The 23,459-nt window shown below is 47.2% G+C and overlaps 1 protein-coding gene across 3 annotated transcripts; it reads right to left on the bottom strand.

Moving 5' to 3' along the window:
* Window positions 1-1,064: 1,064 nt before the first annotated feature.
* Window positions 1,065-23,350, bottom strand: DDX24 (DEAD-box helicase 24). 3 transcript variants are annotated; one of them, XM_088464378.1, is made up of 10 exons: window positions 23,113-23,350; window positions 21,163-21,890; window positions 20,390-20,806; window positions 17,949-18,102; window positions 15,945-16,460; window positions 13,533-13,608; window positions 10,641-10,829; window positions 10,336-10,465; window positions 8,550-8,617; window positions 1,232-1,358 (listed from the first exon to the last, which is right to left on the bottom strand). In XM_088464378.1, exons 2-10 carry the CDS (start codon window positions 21,878-21,880, stop codon window positions 1,326-1,328), a joined length of 2,301 nt encoding a protein of 766 aa, XP_088320504.1. In that variant the 5' UTR covers window positions 21,881-21,890; window positions 23,113-23,350; the 3' UTR covers window positions 1,232-1,325. The 3 variants fall into 3 exon arrangements, with proteins under 3 accessions (XP_088320505.1, XP_088320503.1, XP_088320504.1); XM_088464379.1 differs by lacking the exon at window positions 8,550-8,617 and having other exon boundaries at window positions 1,065-1,358; window positions 21,325-21,890; window positions 23,113-23,348; XM_088464377.1 differs by lacking the exon at window positions 8,550-8,617 and having other exon boundaries at window positions 1,065-1,358; window positions 23,113-23,346.
* Between the last annotated feature and the right edge of the window lie 109 nt (window positions 23,351-23,459).

Raw genomic sequence — 23,459 nt, 5'->3', positions numbered from 1 at the left:
TGGTACGATGGTATAGTCTAAGTTTATAATCCAGACTCAAGCGTATTAATTAGGATAATAACAAACATGACCGACTCCGGTATAATAAAGAAAGTTAAAGAATGCCGGAGCGGGGACTAGTGATGTATCTTATTCATAATACCATGAGTATATAAAACTGAATATATTCTGATTCTTCATTATTAATATTTTTCACTATTTTCATGTTCTGTGTTTTTCCCAAACATTTTGATTTTCTTCTAGTAAAGAATTATTGAACATTTCCTCTTTATCAGATTTACATAATCAATTCTTTGATATATGCATTTTTACCTACGATATCTCTACATCAGTGCAGGCTAGAGCCCTCACATAAAGGGGTCTATAGAGCGCCTTAATCCAATTTGTTTAGCTAATACTTAAATACTTTTATTCTTTGAAACTTTTTTTTTTTTTTTCATTAAATTACCATCAATTGTTCGGTTATTATCCAGATTTTTTTTCTACAATTTTAGTAGCTCTTCGGGAGGTTTCATTTTTCTAAAGTAACTCACACCTCAATTTACGGTTAATGTAAGTAGGGCATTAATGACACAGATCTGCTCTCCGCATTGGATGAAAGAGTCCAGAGAGGAGTTTTGTATTAGGAAAACGTCTCATTTAAGCTTAATGACGCCTAAAACCAACCCCCCCAAGGGAACATTAAGGCCATGTAACGGAATCTGACCAGATCCTATCAATGTGAGATTTATGCTGCCCATGGTAATAGATTGCACATCCAGAGGGTTGTAGTAAATCACAGAAGTAACAGCTTAGAAAAACTGTATATAGGCCTAAAAAAATATTATGTGAACATCCCCCGACTGTACAGTGCTGCATAACCTCTAGTAATTATGTACTATTACACAAGGGTCTCACACACTGGTTCATTAAATACCTCTCCCATGCCAGGTGTTTGGATTTTCCTAATTTGTGTTCTTCAGGACCGGACTACCGCACCTGGTCAGAGTACATTGCACCCACCCTAATCGCCCTACTCCCAGGCCCAGCACCACAGAAGTGTTATAGACCACAGACCAGGCATGTTAATAAAAGACTGTGGCTTTGTATTTGCAATAGAATCTCACAATAAAACACTCTGAATCAGGGTCTGTGCGATTTCTTCTTCTTCTCAGACGTCTGCTTGGAGAGGGTGTCGAGGGCGGTCTCGGCCTTGCTGACAGGGAGGCTGGGGAGGGACAGCCGTCCGCTCTGTGTTGGGTATTTTGTTTTCATGACGTTCTTGAATATGGGCTGAGCCAAGAGTCGTTTTAGCTGTTTCTTCATCAGTTTCAGCTGCTTTTGCTTCAGGCTGGTCTCTCGCTCACTTTGTTTCCCACCTAAAAACAAGCAGATTATTATCACTATTGTACCATGTAGATGGTCATTTCATCCGATCACTGTGACACACTGCAAGTTTTATTAATGGTCACCCAAAATCCTTATACTTTGCTAGTTGTGTCAAGAGAGACACATTTCTCTCTATGGGTCATATTCATTCAATTACTTTCGCACCAGCGATGCTTTTTCGCATGCCGGACTTTTCACCTACATCGCGTATTTTAGCTGCGGAAACTTATCGCATGCATCTCTGTGATTCGCCGTATTCAATTCCAAAACACACAATAACGCAACACGGCGAATGCAAGACAGGCGGAAAGTGCTGTCAGAATTGGGGAAATCAGCCTGACAGCCCCTAAAAGACACACTAACATTGGGGATCAATGTACATGCCCCCAACTAGCCCTAATTTAAGCTATTTGGGTTACTTAAGGTGTGTCAATATCTTCTAGCTTTCCCGCTAGGCTGTTTCAGCGAGGAGGTGCACCCTGCCCTATTTCTGAACGGCGCACCGCTGAAAGAACCTGTGGGTTCTGTGCTCCACCCGTGGGCCGCAGGTGGGAAAAACGGCCGAGCAGCGGTCACCGCTGGTGAATGGATGTCAGGCGCATGCACCCGGCATCCATTCACAGTGACTGCGGCGCTTGGGGGCTGCCCAGCATGTCCGTAAGTGCCAGGCACACCCCCCAAGAGTGAAAAAAAAAAAAAGGGGATGTGTCAAAGACACGCCCTTTCATTGGGCACACCCCTTTTCAGGCACGCGCACGCAGAAGTGCCCTTACTCTAGGTCCGGCGCCCTGCATGGTTTGAAGTTAAGTGAAGTTTTACAAAACCCACCTCAAGCAAACACCTGCAATCAATCCCAAGGGTGCCGATTGGTTTCCCCACCTTTGCACCTCAAAATAACGACTTTGCACTCTCTTTTAGACACCTATTCAGAGGCGAATATTTTTCGCCTATTACATCGCGTTTTTGCGTACGCGAAAAGTGTTTGCAATTGAATATGGAGATAAAAGTTTCCGTCTGGCGAAAATTCGCAATCGGCGATACTTTTTTCGCAGATTCTGACTTTTGGCGGCTAATTGAATACGGGCCTATTTCTACTTCAGGGTCCATAGGGGGTCCACAGGGTTGACCTTGGGGTTATAGCTGGAACAGGATCCATGGGCACCACACAGTTAAGCTTTTAGCTCCCAGGATGCACTTGGGTCCTCCTCTATACCCCGCCCCCGAGCCACAGGCACCTCAGTGTAAGCTGGTGCCCGGCCGGAGTCGGTCACCGCGCAGGGGGGCTGCAGGAGCAGCCCCCAGAAGCTTTTTATTTTAAGTTAGATTTTATTTATTTTAATCTCTTTTTACTACAGACGGCAGCGAAGGGCTGTCTGTACAGACGCCCACGCTGCCGCTCTGATCCCCGACTGGCGCCGCGACGCCAGTACTGATCTGGGGATCGCGGCGGGAGGGCAGAGTCCGTACTAGCCGGACTCTGTCTACCTCCCAGGACTGCTGCCGGAGTCGCCGGGGATTCAGTTAAGCCGCGCGTCGCTGGCTAGCGGCGGCGCGCGGTATGCCTTAAATGCAGTCCTTTAGCCTCCGGTCCTGGGGACAGACCGGAGGCTGCTGGCAGTGGCGGCGGGCCCCCCCCATAACCCGTGGGACCACTAGACCACCAGGGATAAAGGGGCAAGCGGGAAGCCAGCATCCCTGGGGTTATGGCCAGCCAGGGGAGGAAGCCTTCCCTGTCAGCGGCTCCTCCCCTCAGCTCAGCGCGCCTTTCAGCACGGAGTCTGGCGTCGCTGAGCTGCAGCTACTTGGGCCACTCCTCCTCTGAGGTCTCCAGCGGCCATTTTCTCACAGTGGAAGCGCAGATCTCAGGGAGCACGCGGACCGGTCCCCCTGTGTACCTCTCCCCTGATTAAGGAGAGCGTACACAGCACTATAGCCCTCCCAGACACTGAATCTGGGCAGGTTGATTGTAGTGGAAAGGTGCAGTGAGTATATCTTCCTGCATGGTATGTGACTTTTGCTAGTGCTGCCTGTCTGTGCTTATTTTCTACTTACTGTCAGCTTATACCTATCCCTTTACTTCTCCTACAAGCCCTACAGGTGTGTGGGGGAGGGGCGTTTCTACTGACCTCACTTATATAGATCACGTATTTGTGAGGTCCGTCACATACAGTTGTGTGCTACTCAGTGCCATATTGTGGGCTGTTGTTCAGCACACCGGTGAGTGCGTTTTACTTCTACCCTGGTGCCAGATATATAATATATTCTGTCATGTCAGACGAGGAGGTTGAGCGCTCAGTGGCTCCGGTGTTGGCCTCCTGCGGACGCTGTTCTGCAGGAGTAGATAGGGAGGATTTGTCACAGGATGGCCTGTGTAGTCGATGCCAGGTGGCTCCTGGCCCATCCAGACCTTCTCTGGCGCAGGAACCACCGTGGGCGATGTTTTCTCAAGTGCTGGTGTCTATTGCGGACCGTCTGTCGGTCCCGACTGCTCTCCCTACTAGGGCGGTGCCCCAGCCGACCATCCCCCATTCCCCGGGTGTCCCGCAGTTATTGCGGAGTCCTCCTGGGTCTCAATCAGTAGGTCCCTATGCGGGGTTGCCTATGTATATACAGGCTTCCCCTGTGCCGCAGCAGCCTGTGGTACCTTTTCAGGCCCCTATGGCGACTCCTCCACCATGGGTGGATGTGCTCTCCAACTCCGTGCAAAATTTGGCGGCCGCTTCCTCGGCTTTTCAGTCAATGTTGCAGACTGACATGCCTTCTAGGATTTCAAAACGCCCACTCATGACACGGGCTGCTCAGGTATCGGACTCAGAGGGTTCCTCAGATGATGGGGAGGTCCCTGATGACACTGACTCGGACGCCTCGGTCCAGAAAATGGATACCAAGTCGTCCATTAATGTGCGAGCACTAGTTAGGGCGGTGCAAGCTATTCTTCTTATAGAGGATGAGGCACTGGTTCCTAAGTCGAAGTTTCCTAGTTTCAAAAAAACTAAGGTGGCTTCTGCGGTGTTTCCCCTGTCGGATCAGTTGACGGATCATATGGCGGTAGCTTGGCAGGCGCCCAGTAAGAGATTCCTTCCTCAGAAGCGGTTGGCTTCTAATTACCCCTTCCCTGAGGCACATTGTAAAAAATGGGAAACTCCACCGGCGGTGCATTCCCATGTCACCCGTTTAACTCGGGGCGCCACCTTACCATTACCGTCGATATCCTCGCTGAAGGATCCCACGGACAGGAAAGTTGAGACTTGCTTAAAGTCTATTTACTCCCTCTCCGGGGTGGTGGCCCGACCGTCCATGGCCATCTCCTGGGTGGCCAAGGCCATTGAGGGGTGGGCCAATGCATTGGAAGATACCTTCCCAGACGACGCTCCGGATGTCCAGCGGGCGTTGTTGGGACAAATGAGGGACGCTGCTTCTTACATTGGTGAAGCCTCTTTAGATGCTAGTCTGCTGACCTCGCGGGTATCGGCTGCAGCGGTGTCTGGCCGCCGATCCTTGTGGTTGCGGTCCTGGAGAGCGGACTCTGATTCAAAGAAGGGTCTGGAGGCCTTACCTTTCAATGGGGAATTACTATTTGGTCCGGACTTGGACAAAATAGTGGACACCCTGGCTAAATCCAAGTCGGCCTTCCTCCCTTCGGCGGCACTGCCTGCTAAGGTTCGGAGTTCGGCTTTTCGTTCCTTTCGGGTTCAGGGTAAGGCGAAAGGTCAGTCCTTCCCGAGACAGTCTGCGAGTAAGACTGCCTCTAAACCCAAGAAGCAAGCCTGGAGTGCTCGGCGCCCTTCTTCCAAGCAGGAAGATAAACCTGCGGCCTGATGGGACGGGCCTCCCTCTGGGGGACCTCAGAGTGGGAGGCCGACTTCTTCTATTTGCCCAGTGCTGGCACAATACCACCACGGATGCCTGGGTTCGAGAAGTGGTCTCCCAGGGGTACGCCCTGTCTTTTCGGCACAGAAAAACCCCACCAGTTTTTCTGCACAAGTCCTTCTCAGGACAAGACCAAGGCGTTACAGGTTCAGGAGGCTATAGAGTCCTTGCTGAAAGCAGGGGTCATTGTTCCCGTTCCTCTATCACAACGAGGGACGGGGTATTATTCGTCTCTGTTTCTGGTGCAGAAACCCAATGGTTCTCATCGCCCTATCCTCAACTTGAAGTATCTGAACAAATTCCTCAGAGTTCCCAAGTTCAGGATGGAAACGTTACGTTCCATCATTCTGGCGATGGAACCGGGGGATTACATGGTGTCCCTGGACATCCAGGACGCCTACCTCCATGTTCCGATAGCATCTTCACACCAGCGGTATCTGAGGTTCGCTATCCTTCAACACCACTATCAGTTCCGGGCGCTACCCTTTGGTCTCTCCACGGCACCGAGGGTGTTCACGAAGATTATGGCGGTCATGGCCGCACATCTTCGGAACCAGAATGTACGGCTGCTGCCGTATCTGGACGACCTCCTGTTGCTGGCAAGCTCCCCGGAGGTACTGCTTCAACATCTCCACCTGACGATCGCTTGCCTCTGCAAGCACACGGGTGGTTGATAAATTGGAAAAAGTCCTCCCTGATTCCATCACAGCGGATGGTTCATTTGGGAGCCCTGCTGGATTCGCGTCAGCAAAGGATCTTCCTGACTCCGGAGAAGGTCTCCTCCCTACAGCTGCGGATACACAGTTGCCTGAGCCGTTGCCGCCTGTCGGTCCATTCGGCTATGAGAGTTCTGGGGTCCATGGTGTCGACATTCAACATGGTGGAATTTGCCCAGTTCCATTCCCGGCCCCTGCAGGGGCTGATTCTATCAGAATGGAACGGGTTACCTCACCGGATCCGCTCTCAGGTGCTGGTGTTGTCTCCGGACGTTCGGCAATCTTTGGCTTGGTGGCTTCAGACAGCTCATCTGGTCGAGGGGCGCCCATTTTGGATCCCGGACTGGGTCCTGCTCACGACGGATGCCAGTCTCCGGGGTTGGGGGGCAGTGGCCGGCTCTTTGTCGCTTCAGGGTCGTTGGTCAGCGGAAGAAGCACTTCTCTCCATCAACATCCTGGAACTGCGGGCAGTATACAGGGCCCTGCAGTCGTCCGGCCCCGCTCTTCACGGAAGGGCGGTACAGGTGCAGTCTGACAACGCCACCACGGTGGCGTATATCAACCACCAAGGCGGAACTCGCAGTCAGGCAGCGATGTCGGAGGTGTCTCGTATCCTGACTTGGGCGGAGGGTCACATTCCGGCGATCTCGGCGGTCTTCATCCCCGGAGTCCTCAATTGGGAGGCGGACTTCCTCAGCCGTCACGACGTGCATCCCGGGGAATGGTCGCTTCACCCAGAGGTGTTTCAGCTACTCGTGGACAGGTGGGGACTGCCGGAGCTGGACTTGATGGCCTCCCGTCACAATCACAAGTTGCCCGTTTACGGGTCAAGGACAAGAGACGCCGGCGCAAGTCTGGTGGACGCGCTGTCGGTGAAATGGACGTTTCACCTGGCGTATCTGTTTCCTCCGCTATCCCTGCTTCCTCAGGTTCTGCGGAAATTCAAGCAGGACGGCGGCATGCTCGTGCTGGTAGCTCCGGCGTGGCCCAGACGTCCTTGGTACTCCGATCTCAGGAGCCTCTCTATCAACGCTCCGTACCTTCTTCCTCAGCGTCGGGACTTGTTGTCTCAGGGGCCCTGCCTTTACCCGGATCTGGGTCGGCTGTCTTTGACGGCGTGGCTCTTGAGACAGCCGTCTTGAGGTCTCGGGGCTTCTCCAGTTCGGTTATTGGTACCATGCTCAGGGCACGCAAGCCTGCTTCAGCACGGATTTATCACAGAGTGTGGCACACTTACTTTCAGTGGTGTGAGTCCAGACATTATGATCCTCAGGTGTTCCAAGTTTCTAGGATCTTGGAATTTCTTCAGTCAGGATTGGATCTCGGCCTACGCCTTGCATCTCTGAAGGTTCATGTGTCCGCCTTGTCCGTGTGGTTTCAACGGCGGTTTGCAATACTACCAGACGTTCACACCTTTTTCCAGGGTGTTCTCAGGATCCAGCCTCCCTTTGTGCCTCCTGTGGCTCCTTGGGACTTGGCGGTGGTGCTACGGGTCCTGCAGGGTCCTCCGTTTGAGCCTCTTGAGGCAGTGGAGCTCAAGTGGCTGACATTTAAGACGGTTTTTCTCCTGGCAATTGCTTCGGCCAGGAGGGTGTCTGAATTGGGGGCGCTTTCCTGTCGCCTTCCTTTCCTGATTTTTCACCAGGACAGAGCGGTGCTCCGCACTCGTCCTGAGTTTTTGCCCAAAGTGGTCTCGAAGTTCCACATTAATCAGGAACTTGTTGTGCCTGATCTTTCAGCTGGTGAGACTTCCTTAGATGTGGTCCGGGCGCTTAGAATTTATGTAGACCGGACGGCTTCGGTTAGGAAGTCTGATTCCTTGTTTATCCTCTTTGGTTTTCACAAGAGGGGTTGGCCTGCCAACAAACAAACGTTAGCCCGTTGGCTTCGTTCCGTTATTTGTGAGGCTTATGCACAAGAGGGTTTACCTGTGCCAGCCTCTGTTAAGGCTCATTCCACTCGTTCTGTGGGTCCCTCTTGGGCTACTAGACGTGGCGCTTCTGCTGTTCGGCTGTGTAAGGCGGCCACTTGGTCTTCTATTCAAACGTTTTTGAGGTTCTATGCGTTTGACACCTTCGCCTCTCAGGATGCTTCCTTTGGGCGCCGGGTGCTCCTTTCAGCACAGGAGCGTCCCTGCCCTTAGTTGAACTGCTTTGGGACATCCCCAAGGTCAACCCTGTGGACCCCCTATGGACCCTGAAGTAGAAAACAAGAGATATGGTAAGAACTTACCTTTGTTATCTCTGTTTCTACAAAGTCCATAGGGTCCACAGGGCGCCCGCCCTGACGCACCTGGCTTCAAATGGGCTGTGTGGCTGGTCACCGGTTTTCCGTCTCCTATTGCTGTGAGTATGGTTTCTTGTGTGTTCCAGTCTTCCTTCTCTCTGTTCCATATTCTCCTCCGGCCTAGGCTGCTTACCAACTGAGGTGCCTGTGGCTCGGGGGCGGGGTATAGAGGAGGACCCAAGTGCATCCTGGGAGCTAAAAGCTTAACTGTGTGGTGCCCATGGATCCTGTTCCAGCTATAACCCCAAGGTCAACCCTGTGGACCCTATGGACTTCGTAGAAACAGAGATAACAAAGGTAAGTTCTTACCATATCTCTTGTTGTATCTTGCCCATCATCTACTAGGAAACGCCAGGAGGAGAGGACGCCATGTGTGACTGTAAGAAATCTAATACTGCTCGTAACAATTGATCAGATTAGAGTCCTTGTCTAATTATTATTTCAGTAAATTTTTCTTTATTAATGAGGATTTTCAAGTCTCAGCTACACATGATTAAGAGTGCCCCCACATAATAAAAGCTAGAAGATCGCTGTCCATATATAGCAGCAATTCCATTCTACATCCATCACAAATGCAGTGTATACATAAAAAAAAAACCAAAAACATAACACCATAGAAGTATTAGCAACTAAAGGGGATATTAATACATTCAGATAGTTTTCCAAGAAAGCATGAAAAGACATCCATATAACAAGATGACAGCAATAGACACCAGCGTCCACAGAACATCACAGCCAAACCCACTGAGTTCCCCGATGTACAGTTTTATCCAAACAGTAACTTCGTGATCACAGCCCATTCACCAGAGTTGAAAGTCTCAGCAGCATCCAATAACATCACAACCGAGTCATCATGCAGAACCAGGGAACCTCCGCACCATGCACTTCACAGTTATAAGGGGAAGATATATGGGTCAATCCTATTCCATGCGATGTTCTCATGGGTGCACGTCATCGCTACAGCAGCCGCTCTTGACGGTAACCCGGATTTGCTTAGAAGTGCTCGCAGCCCCATAGGAAGTGCCGGTATTTTAAAGCCATTGCAACGGCAACTCGCACCCTTAGCATGGAATAAGATTGACAGTATTGAGAGGGATGGAATAGATATAGGCTATTTGAACATAGATTGACCCATTGGGTCTATATCCACCATGTCTAAGACCAAAGGATAGGCGTCTATGAGACAGAACACCTACTAGCAGCTAACTGAACTGACCAGAAAGACAACAAACACAATCTCCCCCCAAACTCCCAGCCCATATACCAAATCCCCAATTTTGGACCCCTTGGCAATTATTAGAATTCATTTATATAGCGACACCAATTATGCAGTGCTGTACAGAGAATATTTACCATTCCCTGTTCCTGTGAAGAGCCCTGCCTAAGTTCCTTAACACACTAGGGTAGGGGGTTCCCAAACGCAATCCTTAAGGCACCCTAACAGCCCAGGTTTTAAGGATATCCATGCTTATGCGTAGATGGTATAATCAACCTGACTGAGGTACTAATTAAGTCACCCGTGCTGAAGAATGGATATTCTGAAAACCTGGACTGCTAGAGTGACTTGAGGACAGAGTTTGCAAACCACTGCACTAGGGTACACATTTTAGTTAGCAGTCAGTTAAGTTACCAGTATATACTGGAGTGTGGTAAGAAACCACACGTAAAGAGGAACGCATACAAACTCCACACAGATAGGGCCTTGATTGGGAATCAAACTCAAGACCCCAGTTCTGGGAGTCAGCAATACTAATATAAATATCTATAGCCTCTGTATGCAGGTGAGACACCATGCAGCAAACAATTGGCACTAGCAGATGACAGAGTATATATTCCTATTATATTATATACATTGCCAGCATATTCTGTCGCCCTCTACAGCCAGTGTCCGGACATTCACTTTATTCCGCGTCCATGTATGTGCATTTGCTGTGCACTATATAAATATAGTATACTCTTCTCTTTTCAACGGTAATTAAGATGGCCCCACACATCACAACCAATCCTGGCCAGCGGGGTGATACAATGGAAGATCGTGTAGCAGGAATTTGTTACATATAAAATAAATAAATAATATAAAACCTGACATTCTTACCAATTAAATCATCATCGTCCAAATCCATTTCAAGGGCCTCAGCAGCCTGCTGGATCCAGGAGTTCTGCTGCTTTGCTTTACTGTTGAAATATTCCATCTTCTCGATGGCTCTGGCCAGATCGACACGTTCCTGATGACGGAGGGAAAACAAACGTGATGAGCAATACACAGAGTACTACTAGGCGACACACCGGATAAAGCAAGGACAAAGGTGCAGTCTCACATACACTATGTATCACTGGATAACCTCTACTTTATACAGTCTCCATCCCCTCCGGCCTAGAACCACTTTCCGCACTGTATACCTTAATGCCAGTCATGCACTTTGGCTCCACCGGGAAAATCGCCAACTCCTCGTTCTTTTCCAGGGTCCTGAAGATCTTCTTATAATTCATGATGTCGTCCGGTCCGATAAGTAGCAAGCTGAGGCCATCGCTAGAGGCTCGCGCTGTTCTGCCGCTCCGGTGAACATAGGTTTCAGACGTTCTGGGGACCTATGTCAGGAGCACATGGAATCTCTCATTACAACGTATACAGGAGCATTGCTGCAGCAACCAGATGTTCGCTTCGGTCAGTGTATGCAGATACTGTATTAATTGCTATGGGTTACAGCTCCCCCAGGATGGGTTACGCTCCCTTGTGCGCTCAGCAGCATCCATGATCCAACGCCCACAGTAGCTCCGAGCTCTCACACTCAGTGTAGCGGTAGCAGCAGCCTCCGCCCAATCAGAGGGCAGCGTCAGCGATAGTGCTGGCTGGCTGCGCCAATAACAGGTGGAGTGTCATTGTGGGCTGCTGGGCCTGGAGGTGGCTTTGTGGGTGTGTGTGTGGGACTGCATCACAACACGGATACAGCGCAACAGGTAAAGTGGGGGGGGGGCCTCAGATTTTATTGCGCCCCCCCCAACATAAAGTCGCCTCTAGATACAGGTATCGACTAAATATATATTTTACAGTTCTTGAGTGATAACCAATTAATTTATGAAATATACAGATAAGAATGGCTCACATTGCCATGATAGTTGTCATCCAAAAGTATCTTATACAAATTGTCTGAATAGGAAAGGATTATGCTGACTAGGCCCAAAATGAGAAACCGCACATGACTAATGCATCTGAATGATAAATAGGTTTATTAGAAAGGGTTAGAAGAAATGAGGTCTTAAATCGATTGCAACCCTCGTATCCTCGGCTGTTGCACAATCAGAGTTCCTTGTGTGATGAAATATCAATTCTCACAGGCCCTAATTAATCATCATTTTGCAGAATGCTGTAACACGCTGGTCCCCAATTAAATGACCTCCTTTCTTTGCACATAATAGAACAAGTCCATCGGTGAACAAGTAACCAAATCTGATTGCGGCAGAAGGAGAACAAGTCAACAAGCGCATAGGCACACAGAGGCAAGACTTGCATGGTGGGCCATTATAAAGGGTGGGGTGAACTAGCCATTGATGTACCTCTCTCATTTTGGGGGGACAGTAAAGCAGCTAGGATGTGAGCCCTCAGTTTAACATCAATGGCTGCATCACGTCTGTGTCTGCTCCTATTGTATTGCTTTACTACAAAAGCAAAATCAACAAACCAGAGCATAACCCGTACACTGGATTAAACGCTGTATTGCAGGCCAATGGGATGTGGCACTATATAGTAATGCGAGGCGTAACATGAGAGCACATGGTGACAAATCCTCTTTAACCTGAACCTGTAAAATGTACGATAAGTAGCACACTTGGGGCTGTATTCAATTAGCGGCGAAAACAGCAGTTTTCGCCCCAAAAAAACTGCAAGATTTTCGCCAAAAAACAAGCGAAAACGAAGAAAAAAAAAAAAAACAGGAAAAAAGTTTTCTTCGTCCCAGACCAGAAGGAAAAAAAAAAATCCCAAAATCCCTATTTTTGGCCAAAAATGTGGGAATTTCGTTCAGAACCCTTTGGACACCCCCCCAAATGATAAAATTACCCCAAATTGTTTTCGTGAGCTGCGGACTTTGGCAAAAAACGACCGCACAATATTTGGGTGAAAAAAAAAAAAAGGGTAAAAAGATAGAAAGCTATTTTTTTTTTTTCAGGAAATTACTGTTCCATGTAAATTGGGGGTACGGTAAAATGGGTGCAAGTATATTTTCATGTCGTAAATACGCAATTTTAAAAACCGTAAAAAAACAAAAACTGCCTGCTATGACCACGTGCAATGTTTAAAACACTTGACACATCCATACCGCCCCCCGAAAAAAATAAAAAAATCAGACCCAATACATTAAAACCATTTTCATTGATTTTTTGTTTTTCCGCCCATAATTTGCCGGTCGTTTCTCACCTAAGTACGCAACTTACGATTTTTTTTTCCTGGTAATTTATCATTAAAGGGGCGGGAGGGGGTGTCCAAAGGTTACTGAAGGAAAATCCCCACTTTTTAGCCAAAAATAGGGATTTTGCTTTTTTTTTTTTTCCTCCTGGTCTGGGACAGACAAAACTTTTCTCCGTTTTTTATTATATATTAGCAGTTTTCGCCAATGGTGATAAAAACGTCTGTTTTCGCCGCTAATTGAATACGGCCCTTGGTGAGAATTCACAATACAGGCTGTGCTCTCATAAATTAAGCCTTGCAGGAAGGGGATGTCTACTAAATTCATTTATAGTAAAGAACCGCCATTAGCAAAGGCTTAATATTCTGACGTTTCACCCGCCGTCTCTTCTGAAATATTCTCTGAATAAAGAAGCCAGGGCTGCAACTAGAGATAAATAACTGGTGCCGCCGTCTAGGGCAAAAGAACCAGAGGGAGGCATCAGTGCTGCACTGTGCCACCTATATCTGCCTGGAACGACACCCTGCAGATACGCCCCCGAGTATCCTTATAACGCGCAGAGAGATCAGCTTTTTGGTCCCGGTAGTGACCCATTGTGATGTGATGATGTTACTTTGGCGAGTGGGGCCAGCTCAGGGTGCATTATCGTCCTGTCACTGGTCTAATCATGCCCCCACATTCCCTGGCAACCAGCGCTATGACAGAGCAGCAATCACACCCCCTTAACTCTACATGGAAAAGATTTAAAGGAAAAAATAAATAAAACAATAAAAGTTTTTTTGTAGCCTAAGGGTAAATAATAACATTGTCAGTAGACATCACACGTGTACATGTTTCCATGCTAGTAAAGGTAGATCCTACTTTACACCAGAAGAAACGGCATCTGTACCTGGTAATGGAGAACGTGCTGGATGTTGGGGATGTCCAGACCTCGAGCTGCGACATCAGTGGTGAGGAGGATACAGCTGTGGTAACATCAGAGCGGAGATTTCAAGCTTCCCAGTTACACATATTCAACATGGCTGTTATCTTAGACTTACCCTTTACACCATTCGGCTACCTCGTCCTGTATTATAATTTATATGTAGCTTTCTTCAAATACTCCTCTCCTTCCCTCCACTAAAAACTGGCTTCGTTCTGCACCATCCACTCATCTCCCATGCCCTAATCTTCTGTTTCCTTACCTCTAAACCGCCATCGCTTCAGCTGAGATAAGTGTTCATTCTAGTTCCCTGCACCTGTCACTACCCGTGCAGTTCCTCTTCCCTGCCTGGGGCGTCGCTGTCTGCTCCGGTGCTTCTAGCACACTCTGGTCAGTACCCCAGCAGTCTGTTGCATCAGCTGAGTTTGCTGGAAGCAGCAGAGCAGAGAGTGACACCCCAGGCAGGAAAGAGGAACTGCAACGGTCATGACAGGTGCAGAGTGCTAGAATGAACACTAGAGATTGCTATAGTGCTATAACAAAAACAAACAAACAAAAAACACAACAGGTAAACTTTTCAGATGTTAAACTTCCTGTTTGTTTGGAAAATATTGTGCACAATGTGTGGTGGCAAATAAAAAAAATATACAAAAAGCATAACTAAAAAAAAAAAACTTTTCTACTTCCAAAGTAAAGATTCACACAGAGCTACAGAGGTTAATTATTTTCCTCCGTCAACCTAAGAGACTGAACCTTGGGAATAGTGGGGGCGATTCAGACCCGGACGATAAGCCGCAATCGCTCACATCCAAAAGGGGCCGGTTATGCAAATTCTGCGATTGCACTGTCTGGTGTAAGGACGCCCTCTATGTCTTAGAGAGCAATGGCAGAATGAGCGCACGCCGGTCTAAAGACGCCCACTTTTCTTTCTTAGTGCACGTCATCTCCAGGAAGTGTGTGATTAATCAGAACCATCGAGAGCCATCGGAGCTGCACTCTACGCTTGAGGTCGACCCTACCCCGCCGCAATCAAGTGACGTGTACAATGACACCTCCATGCTAATTATGCACACCCATAAAACTCCGTTTTGACGGCCAGACACGCCTGCGTTCGCAGCACCACTCCCCCGTTCATTAGCACCTTCCCGTTACCACCCACAAACGGCACATTCCGTCACTCAAAGTAGCGTCCAGTCTGTGTACTACGAGTGCACAATTCCCGATCGCAGTGACTGGTTCGCGCGCTGTGATGCAGATGGGCGACAATTGACCATCGCGTGTGTCCGCAGCTTAGCGACCGGGTCTGAATCAGGCCCAGAGTCGCTGAGGATGATACTTTAAATTCTTCTAAAGCGTTAACCCCTCCTCTTCCATGTTTAATATTACTGAAGTTTATCTAGATAGTGCCTTCATTAATATGGTGCTACATGGGATCCACAGCACTCCAGAGGATACCATACAATAAAAAATTAAAATACATTATGCAGTTACAGACTAGTTTGTAAATTGATGGATTAGCATAGTTATAGAATATAAACCCACCAGTTACATGGAGGAGACCGTAGGAGAGAGGGCCCTGCTCATCAGTTCTTACATAATATGAGAAGGCACAAGTGGCAGAAAGGAGCGGAGTTGGGGAGAGAAGAGGCTGAAGAGTTAGGTAAAGGATGACACCCAGGCAGCTGACTTGGGAGGCAAAGGGGTGGAGGAGAGAGGACCTTAGGAGGGGATGGAGCTGTAGTTCCCAAATCAGTCCTCAAGCCACCGTAACAGTGCAGGATTTCCGGATATCCATACTTAAGCACAGGCAACTTAATTAGTACCTCAGTTAGTTTGAGTATACCATCTATGTACAAGCATGGATATCCTTGAAACCTGGACTGTTAGGGTGCCTTGAGGAGCGAGTTTGGGAACCCCAGGAATAGAGTTCAGGTTTAGAGATGTTAAGTTTGAGGAAGTGAGGTGACTGACGGACCGTTATATGTGAGAAAGGACAGATGGGACGAGGTCAAGGGAAAGAGAGGTACATTTGAATGTCATTAGTGTACAGGCGGTAACGGAAGGAAAGGAACTGACGAGCACTGTGAGGGAAGTCTAGAGGGTGAAGAGACGGGGAGCAAGGAAAGATCATTGGGGGACATAGAAGGAAGGGGAAGAGGAGGCGAGGTGGAAGCTGATTGACCTCATTTACCACCTTCTCCTCCTGCAATCCACCATTCAAAGGTGCCGAGAGTTTGCGGAGGACAAGAAGAGACGGGGAATCCTTAGATGAGAGGAAGGGGGTGAAGTGCTTGTGGAAAACATGCTCAAGTAGCTTGGAGGCCTAATCTTCTATGTGGGGTATCAGATCTCCCCATCAGGAAGAAACAGAAACTTTACCTCTCTCTGTCGGCAAATCGCTCCAGGTTTTTTAACCTCTGCTTTTGGTGCATGTTGGCGTGTAGAGGGAGAGGGTTGCAGCCCAGGATGGTGAGGAGGGAGGTCAGCCTCTTAATGCAGTCGATGCTGTTAGCAAATACCATAGTCCTCCCAGAGTACTGGAGCAGAAAGTAGTACAGGTAGAAGTCCTTCTCGTCACTGGTGCAATGGATTCTGGTCTCGGTCAGAGTCTCCACCGTGGCCTGTTTCCTGGTCAGGTCGATCACTTTCGGCTTCCCCTTCAAGCCAATCTTATCCATGAGGTTTCCCAGCTTGCCCTCCTTGTCCATTCTCTTGAAGGTCTTTTTCTGCAGCAGCCGAGCGGGGGCCTGGTGGATGAGAGTCAGGGTGGCGGAGAACACAAAGGTCTGTCTCTTGGGATTGTAGTAGGTATCGTTCAGCATCTCCAATAACTGTGTCAGCTCGGCATAGTGCCCCTTCTCCACCATCCGGTCCGCTTCATCGATAACCAGACACCTGTTGCACCAAGGCAGAGATAAAGAGTGTAGACTGTGCCTAGATACTCAATCGTGAAAAGTTTAATAAATTATAATAAAAACTTGCAGACTCCAAGTTTGTAATAACAGTAAGAAGAGAGATATCAACATTTTAGTGATGCAAGATTGGGATGAATATTTAACCCCCTAATCTGCTCAGAAAAATAAAATCGGAGAACCGTAATGTCTCATATTGTCAGGGCAGTCGTAATTGTTGCGGGATTGTACTGAGTTTTATCCCACTTAATTCCACATGCTACGACTGCCTGTAACCCCTGCTAGTGAGTCAGAGAACCATACTGGTTGGTTTGTGTCCCCTATAATCAATAGAATGTTCAATGTATGTAGGAACTAATCCATAATCTTTTATTATTAGTTTTTTAATAAATGCACATTCTGGTCATAAAGGGGCAATACAAATTAAGAGTATTTATACATATGTTCTTTTTACTTCTATATATTTTAATTTTATAATAATTAACTGGTCCCGGTAAACGTTAAAATATAAATATCTTTTCATCTTAATCCCCCTTTCCTAAAATGCAACCCCCTTGCGCCATTATCCTTGTAGTGAGATGTTCAAATCTCAGCCCACGGGTCCGCCTAGACTGACCTCTTCTCCTTACAGCCATGTAACAGCTGTCGTCCAAATCATCAAAGTGGGCATCTGCTATTATACTGCCACAAGACTCTACCAGGGTGTGCCACTCCCAGCTGCCCCCCTCTGATATGTTGCCTTCCCTGATCGCCCATACGAGTACACAGCTGGCCAAGCTGAACAAGGGGCAAAGCAGTGAGATGAATAGCATTTCACCAGCTGGCTTTCTGACTATTTACCCAGCCACTGGATGGAGAGCGATCAGGAAGGTACAAAGATGCATCAACTGGAACAATTTGCCTGATGTAGATGGGAAAATCACAGATGGCACAATGTAACATTTCTGCAAATGTTATATCTATGTCAATAAATAGAAAAGCATTTTCCATCTCCAGGACCCTGGTTTTTTTTTGGAAACAATCTGAAATGACACTAATATAAGCTGATCGAATTCTTCTTGGGTGGTGGGCACTGGATAACCCATCCCCACCGACGTGTCCTGTATAAAATTTTGCTAACTGAAACATAAACAAGTCCTGTTCTATAAATCTGTAGCCATTTATGACTTGACCACTAGTGAAAGCTATAATAATTATATTATAGTTACCGCGCTAATGAACGTTATATAGAAAAAGCTGCTTATTCTTAAATAATAGTAAATGAACTAATAAATGAAGCGCTTGTAAATAAGTAACATAAAATGTGTAGCACAATACCTGCAACATAAAAACAAATTAAATCATGTTTATAGCGGCTATAAACATTATTTATTTTGTTTTTATGTTGCAGGTATTGTGCTACACATATTTTATGTTACTTATTTACAAGCGCCATATTTATTTGTTCATTCACTAGTGAGAGCTGCCACACCTGAGCTTCCGGAAGTTAGACAGATGCGGGTGTCTCTCTCTTATCATCTCCCACAAGCGTCCTGGGGTTGCTATGACAATTTCCGGTCTTCGGTTTAACACCCTCTGCTGCTTTTGTGGCGCCATTCCTCCGACAACTGTTGCTGTTTTTATCCCTAGAATGATGAGCAAAGGGGAAAATGATATTACACAGCAGATCTATGGGAGGGTTGAGAAATGTACCTCGGACCACTTTTGGGTGTCCCGCACCAGAGGTAGCTCTGGCTACAATAATATTTGATCTTCGACCTACAGTTGTGTCCACATATAACTATCCTCCCTACGCGTTACACAGCCCTTCTAGTCGCGCTATGCCGTGGCGTGACTCAGTAGCGCCAAGTGTTTTTAAGTGCGACTTTTCCCCTTCAAATTCCTCCTCTTCGCATTGTGATGCACAAGCAGCATCTGCTGATTAAAATGGTATGTGGCATGCCTATATTGTGTGCGAGAATGCGGGTGTATCTGCATGCGGAATGCTACGTTACAGTGTCACAGCCAGATGCTACGTTACAGTGTCACAGCCAGATGCTACTTTATAGTGTCACAGCCACCGACACTGTAACGTAGCATTTCGCCTGCAGATACTGTACACCCGCAGTCGCACACAGAATATAGGCATGCCACATATCATTTTAATCAGCAGAAGCTGCTTGTGCGTCCTATTTGCACCGCTGTGCAATCAAGATGGATGTGAAGGGAAAACGTTGCACGTAAGGACATTCGGCATTACTGAGACACACGGCGCTCACGTGTTATGTGTAAAACGACTTGTAGTGCACGGAGAATAGATGTATATGGACACATCTGTACTTTGTTACTACTTTGTTCTTCAAGGGTGTATATCAAACACTAAGGGGAGAATTTACAAAGCAGCGGCTTCTGTAAGCCGCTGCGTCCCGGCGGGTTGCAGGAACATATTTAAAACGGCACCCTTAGTCAGTGTAAAGCCCATGGTGCTTTACACTGACTGACTCCGGGTGCCGTTTTAAATATGTACCTGCAACACGCCGGGAAGCAGCGGCTTAGAGAAGCCGCTGCTTTGTAAATTCTTGAAAGTTAAAAAAAAAGTTAAAGTAGTTTCAAGTAGTTGAAATTCTAGAAAGTTAAAGTATCAACCAATCCGCTCCTGTCATTTTTACAGGCTCCCCAGAGGAGGAGACATTTCCCCATTCCTTCTCTGTGAAGGAAGAGGTTAAATGTCTGTCGGTGGGCCACAGCGGTACATGCACTGCCCGATGCGTCTGACTTTTATCTTACAAAATATTGCATCAGTCGGACATGCTGGACGAGACGGCATTCCAGACCAATCGATATTTTCTAATTGGCCAGCCGCATGCACAGTACAATTATCTGGGCGGTCCGCTGATATCGGCCCGATAATTGTATAGTGTATGCCCAGCATTAGAAGCTGGTTGGTTCCTAGAAGCAACTTCTCCACTCTCCCCGTCTCCAATATGTGATAAATGTTCCCCTATTATTGTGATTAAACACAAAGGTTCAAAAACAAAAGGAATAAGGATTAGTTATTTTGGAATGTGCACTCAGATTTTTATATATATATATATATATATATATATATATATATATATATATATATATATATCTATTAGATTATATAAAAATAAATCTCTCTTTTTAAATGCAATAATTAGAAGGTGAACAAGTATTTTTGGGGTCACATATTGCAATTATGCCACCTGTACATTTTTGGAGTGTGAAAGAACCCCGGAGTACTTAGAAAAAGCTCACTGGAAAATTGGGAAAACATACAAACTCCCCACAGATGGTTACCTGGTCTGGAATTAACTCAGGGCCCCAGAGCTGTGAGGCAGCAATATTAACCACTGTGCCACCACATTATCTTTCAGCAACAGAACTGCATATCCCCACTATACTACAGTGCGTTTAGGCCGTGTGTCGACACTGCACCCAGAATGCACTGCTGGTATTTATATATACGTCCACTTGCTCGCCTTTTGTGTAAAAAGTGTAAAGGTACCTCTATAGCTGCATACACAACGATTTAGCAAATGAACAATTTTAGTAAACGACTATCGTTTATTTTTTCAAGGGAAAAATTAACGAAAATCGTTTACTAAAATAGTTCATTTATTAAACGTAATGAACGATTGTTTTGAACTACAAATGATTTTTGCATATTCCCTTACTGAAAATCGTTGGTCAGTATGATTGAACTACAAACGTGAACGCGCATGAACGATAATAGTTCGTTTTAACTCAGAAAGTGAACAATTTTTTCAACGATTGAACGATATCGTTATCGATAATCGTTCAAAAAAATCGTTGTGTGTGTATGCACCTTAAGGCTCTATATTTGCCTGCAGCATGGAGAAGACCTGACACAGTTCTGTTACAGAAAGAGGAGTATTATTGGAAACTCACCCGTAAATTTGGCCACGGCGTCTATGTGATGTTTGACTTGTACAGCCAGCTCTCTAGTGGGGGTGACCACAAGCCCAAGCAGCGGTCTATTTCTGTCCCACTGGGGAGCGCTTCCGGGAGGAGCAGCGTTAAAATTTATGTCTGCAACTTCCTCAACCTGCGCACAGCCCGTGGAGGCAGAATCCTCATCATCACCATCGTCCTCCTCCCCCTCATCATCACCACCAATGTCGTCGTCGTCCTCATCATTATCCTGACTTGTGCTCTCCTCCATGTCTGCAGCATCTTCTGCCTCCTCTTCTGGATTCTTCTCATCAGTGTTTTCCTCTTCATCTGAGACTCCACTTTCCTGAGATTTCCTCCATTCCAGGATGGAGTGGATCATAGGAATGGCAAAGGCCAGTGTTTTCCCACTTCCTAAAGTGACAGATGGCATGTAAAGTGTTCTCATAGCTCAAGAAGATTTCAAGTTACATTAATAGCCTATAAATGTTCAGCAAAACTCATATTATAGTCTTTTTTTTTTACTAAGATGGGTGAAAGCTTGCTTGACGGATTGTGGTACCTCGGACTGCGTGTGAATCTACACAAACCCGCTGATCAGCGGAAGTAACTGTATTACGAACAAAAAAAAATTTAAAAATAAATGTTTTCACCTAATCGCTCACAAATTCCATTTTAGGGGGGTATTCAACCTTTTGAACAGCAATATTTTTTTAGATTAAGTTAATTCAAATAAAAGAGTAAATAATTGGTGAACATTTCCCACTCACCTGTTTCAGCGGCACCTAAAATGTCCATTTTGTCCCGGATTGCCGAAGGCAGCGCCAAAGCTTGTATCGGTGTCGGAGCAGAAAACCCCAAGTAGCTGAGAGCCTGGAGAACTGGCTGAGGAACACACAGGTCTTTCCATGAAGCAACATCAGTGTTCTTACCCACTGTGTCAGTCATGGAACTTGCAGCCCAGTTCTTGGTCCTCTTTGAGGGTTGGACGACCGGAGCTTTGTCCGGAGATTCCTCTGGTTTCTTTTTTGTCTTATTTTTCCGTTTCCTCCTTTTTCTCAGACGGCTGGTTGCTGTTTTTTCTCCAGGTTCGGCATCTTCTTCAATAGCTTCATTGACCTCCTCTGCTTCTTCCCCTCCAAGGAATATTTCCTCCTGATCATCCTCCGATTCCTCCTTCACTCTTTTGGCCTCAAATTTTTTCTTATGCTTTTTCTTCTTTTTTCTTTTGCCAATATTCCCCTCCGAATCCTCCTGTTCAGAGTCCTCATCGTGTTTTCTTTTCAACGCTTTTGCTTCAAAATCTTTAGAGGTCTTCACTAGTTTATAATCTGTGAGTTCCTCAAAACATATGACTTCATCCATTTTCTCGTCCGCAAAGAGACTCGGGTCCAGAGAAACCGGTTTCCATTTGCCGGTAACTTTGATGCCCTTGCTCAGTAATTTTGAGCATTGCTTTCCTGGCTTTCTAGACTTCTGTGATTTCATTTTTGCTGATCTGTATAAAGAAAAAAAAAAATTATATGATACATTTTACTATATAGCAACATATACACTCAATGGCTACTTAGTGAAGCACGGGTACAGGATGCCGACGGTCAGAATCCCGACGCCGACATCCCAACAGGGTTAGGATACCGACACCTGTCGTTTAGTATCCTAACCCTACAACCCCCCCCCCCCCTCCCCACAGCCTAACCTAACCCTCTCCCTAACCTCAACATTTACCATCGGGATGCCAGCAGGAGCACCAAGAGGGGGGGGGGGTTGTGGGTACAGATTACCCATGCTTCGTGAGGGGCCTGGCGCCGCCCCTCCCCCTCTCTCACAGCAGCCCAGCACACAGCGTGTGCTGAGCTGCAGTGGGAGACTCCCTCACAGCAGCCACAGCAGTCTCCTGTGTCTGTGGGGGGGGGGGGGGGGGGGAGCGATCACACTGATCGCACCCCCCTGGCTTTGAGCAGGGCTGAGGGGGCTCAGAGCGTACCCCCTCCCCAGCGCCGCAAATCGTTTTTTTTCCCCGGGAAGGGGGTGTGGTCACACCTCCCGCGATAAGCCACGGCCCCTGTTACCCGAGCCCACCGCGGCTCTTGGTGGGCCTGGATGCCAGCACCGAGATTCTGAGAGGTGTCGGGATTCCAGCGCCAGCATCCTGACAGCCGGGATTATAACCACATCTTCTTTCCAGCACTGGGTAGGATCACTACACATCAATGTTTAATATATAAAATAAATGTACACCCACTAAAGATGAGAAATATAGAAATACTGTGACCAGAGAACTGGTACAAAACCACAGGCCTTTCTAAGCACAGAACTTGGAGGTGACTTCTATAAAGGATCATACAGTAAGTTACTGAGAGCACATTATTATTACTCCTGTTCCACAGAATTCACCATTTATATTGCTGCCATCGCACCAAACGCAATTTATACACATATTACCAACACCTCAGCGCTTTCTCCAACTGCTGTCAGACAACTGCCCCCATTGTCAGACGGATGATAGGAGTGGTGGTCTAATCAGCCGAGGCACCTAGAAACCTGAGCTACATACAGTACATAAATGAATGGTACCTCAGGCCAGGGTGGTACTCCCACCACAGGGAACTGAGGAGATAGATAGGACTGATATGGCAAGTCTCTATCTGTCTAGGATCTATCCCCCACCCATACACCAGACTGCTGTGCCCTGGTCATACTACGCCTCGCCTTCTTACATGTATCACCAGTGATGATGCAGCTGCACCGGCTCCAGGGCTCAGTGACAGAGTATCAGGGCCGATCTCCGGATTACACAGTTGCCAGATCCGCTGCTGCTCAGCCACATGTACCGCAGCAGCACGCCGCCATCACTCCGGTGACATCATCATCAAGCGACAGAGAAAACTTTAATGAACACGAACATTGGCTGCAGTGAGCAATAAGCCTAGGGAATGACGCTGGACAGTAACTGATGACGTCAGGGTGGTACGTCTAAGGAAGGGGATGTAGCTGTAACCAGGTAATGTCTAAATCCCCTTCACGGAGAGGCCCCTGGCGCATAATTCCATAGTGTGTCTGTGTG

The sequence above is a fragment of the Taudactylus pleione genome, unplaced genomic scaffold, assembly GCF_031769625.1.
Source record: "Taudactylus pleione unplaced genomic scaffold, aTauple2 ptg001661l, whole genome shotgun sequence".
Lineage (NCBI taxonomy): Eukaryota > Metazoa > Chordata > Amphibia > Anura > Myobatrachidae > Taudactylus > Taudactylus pleione.
This window is presented reverse-complemented; position numbering and strand designations above follow the sequence as displayed.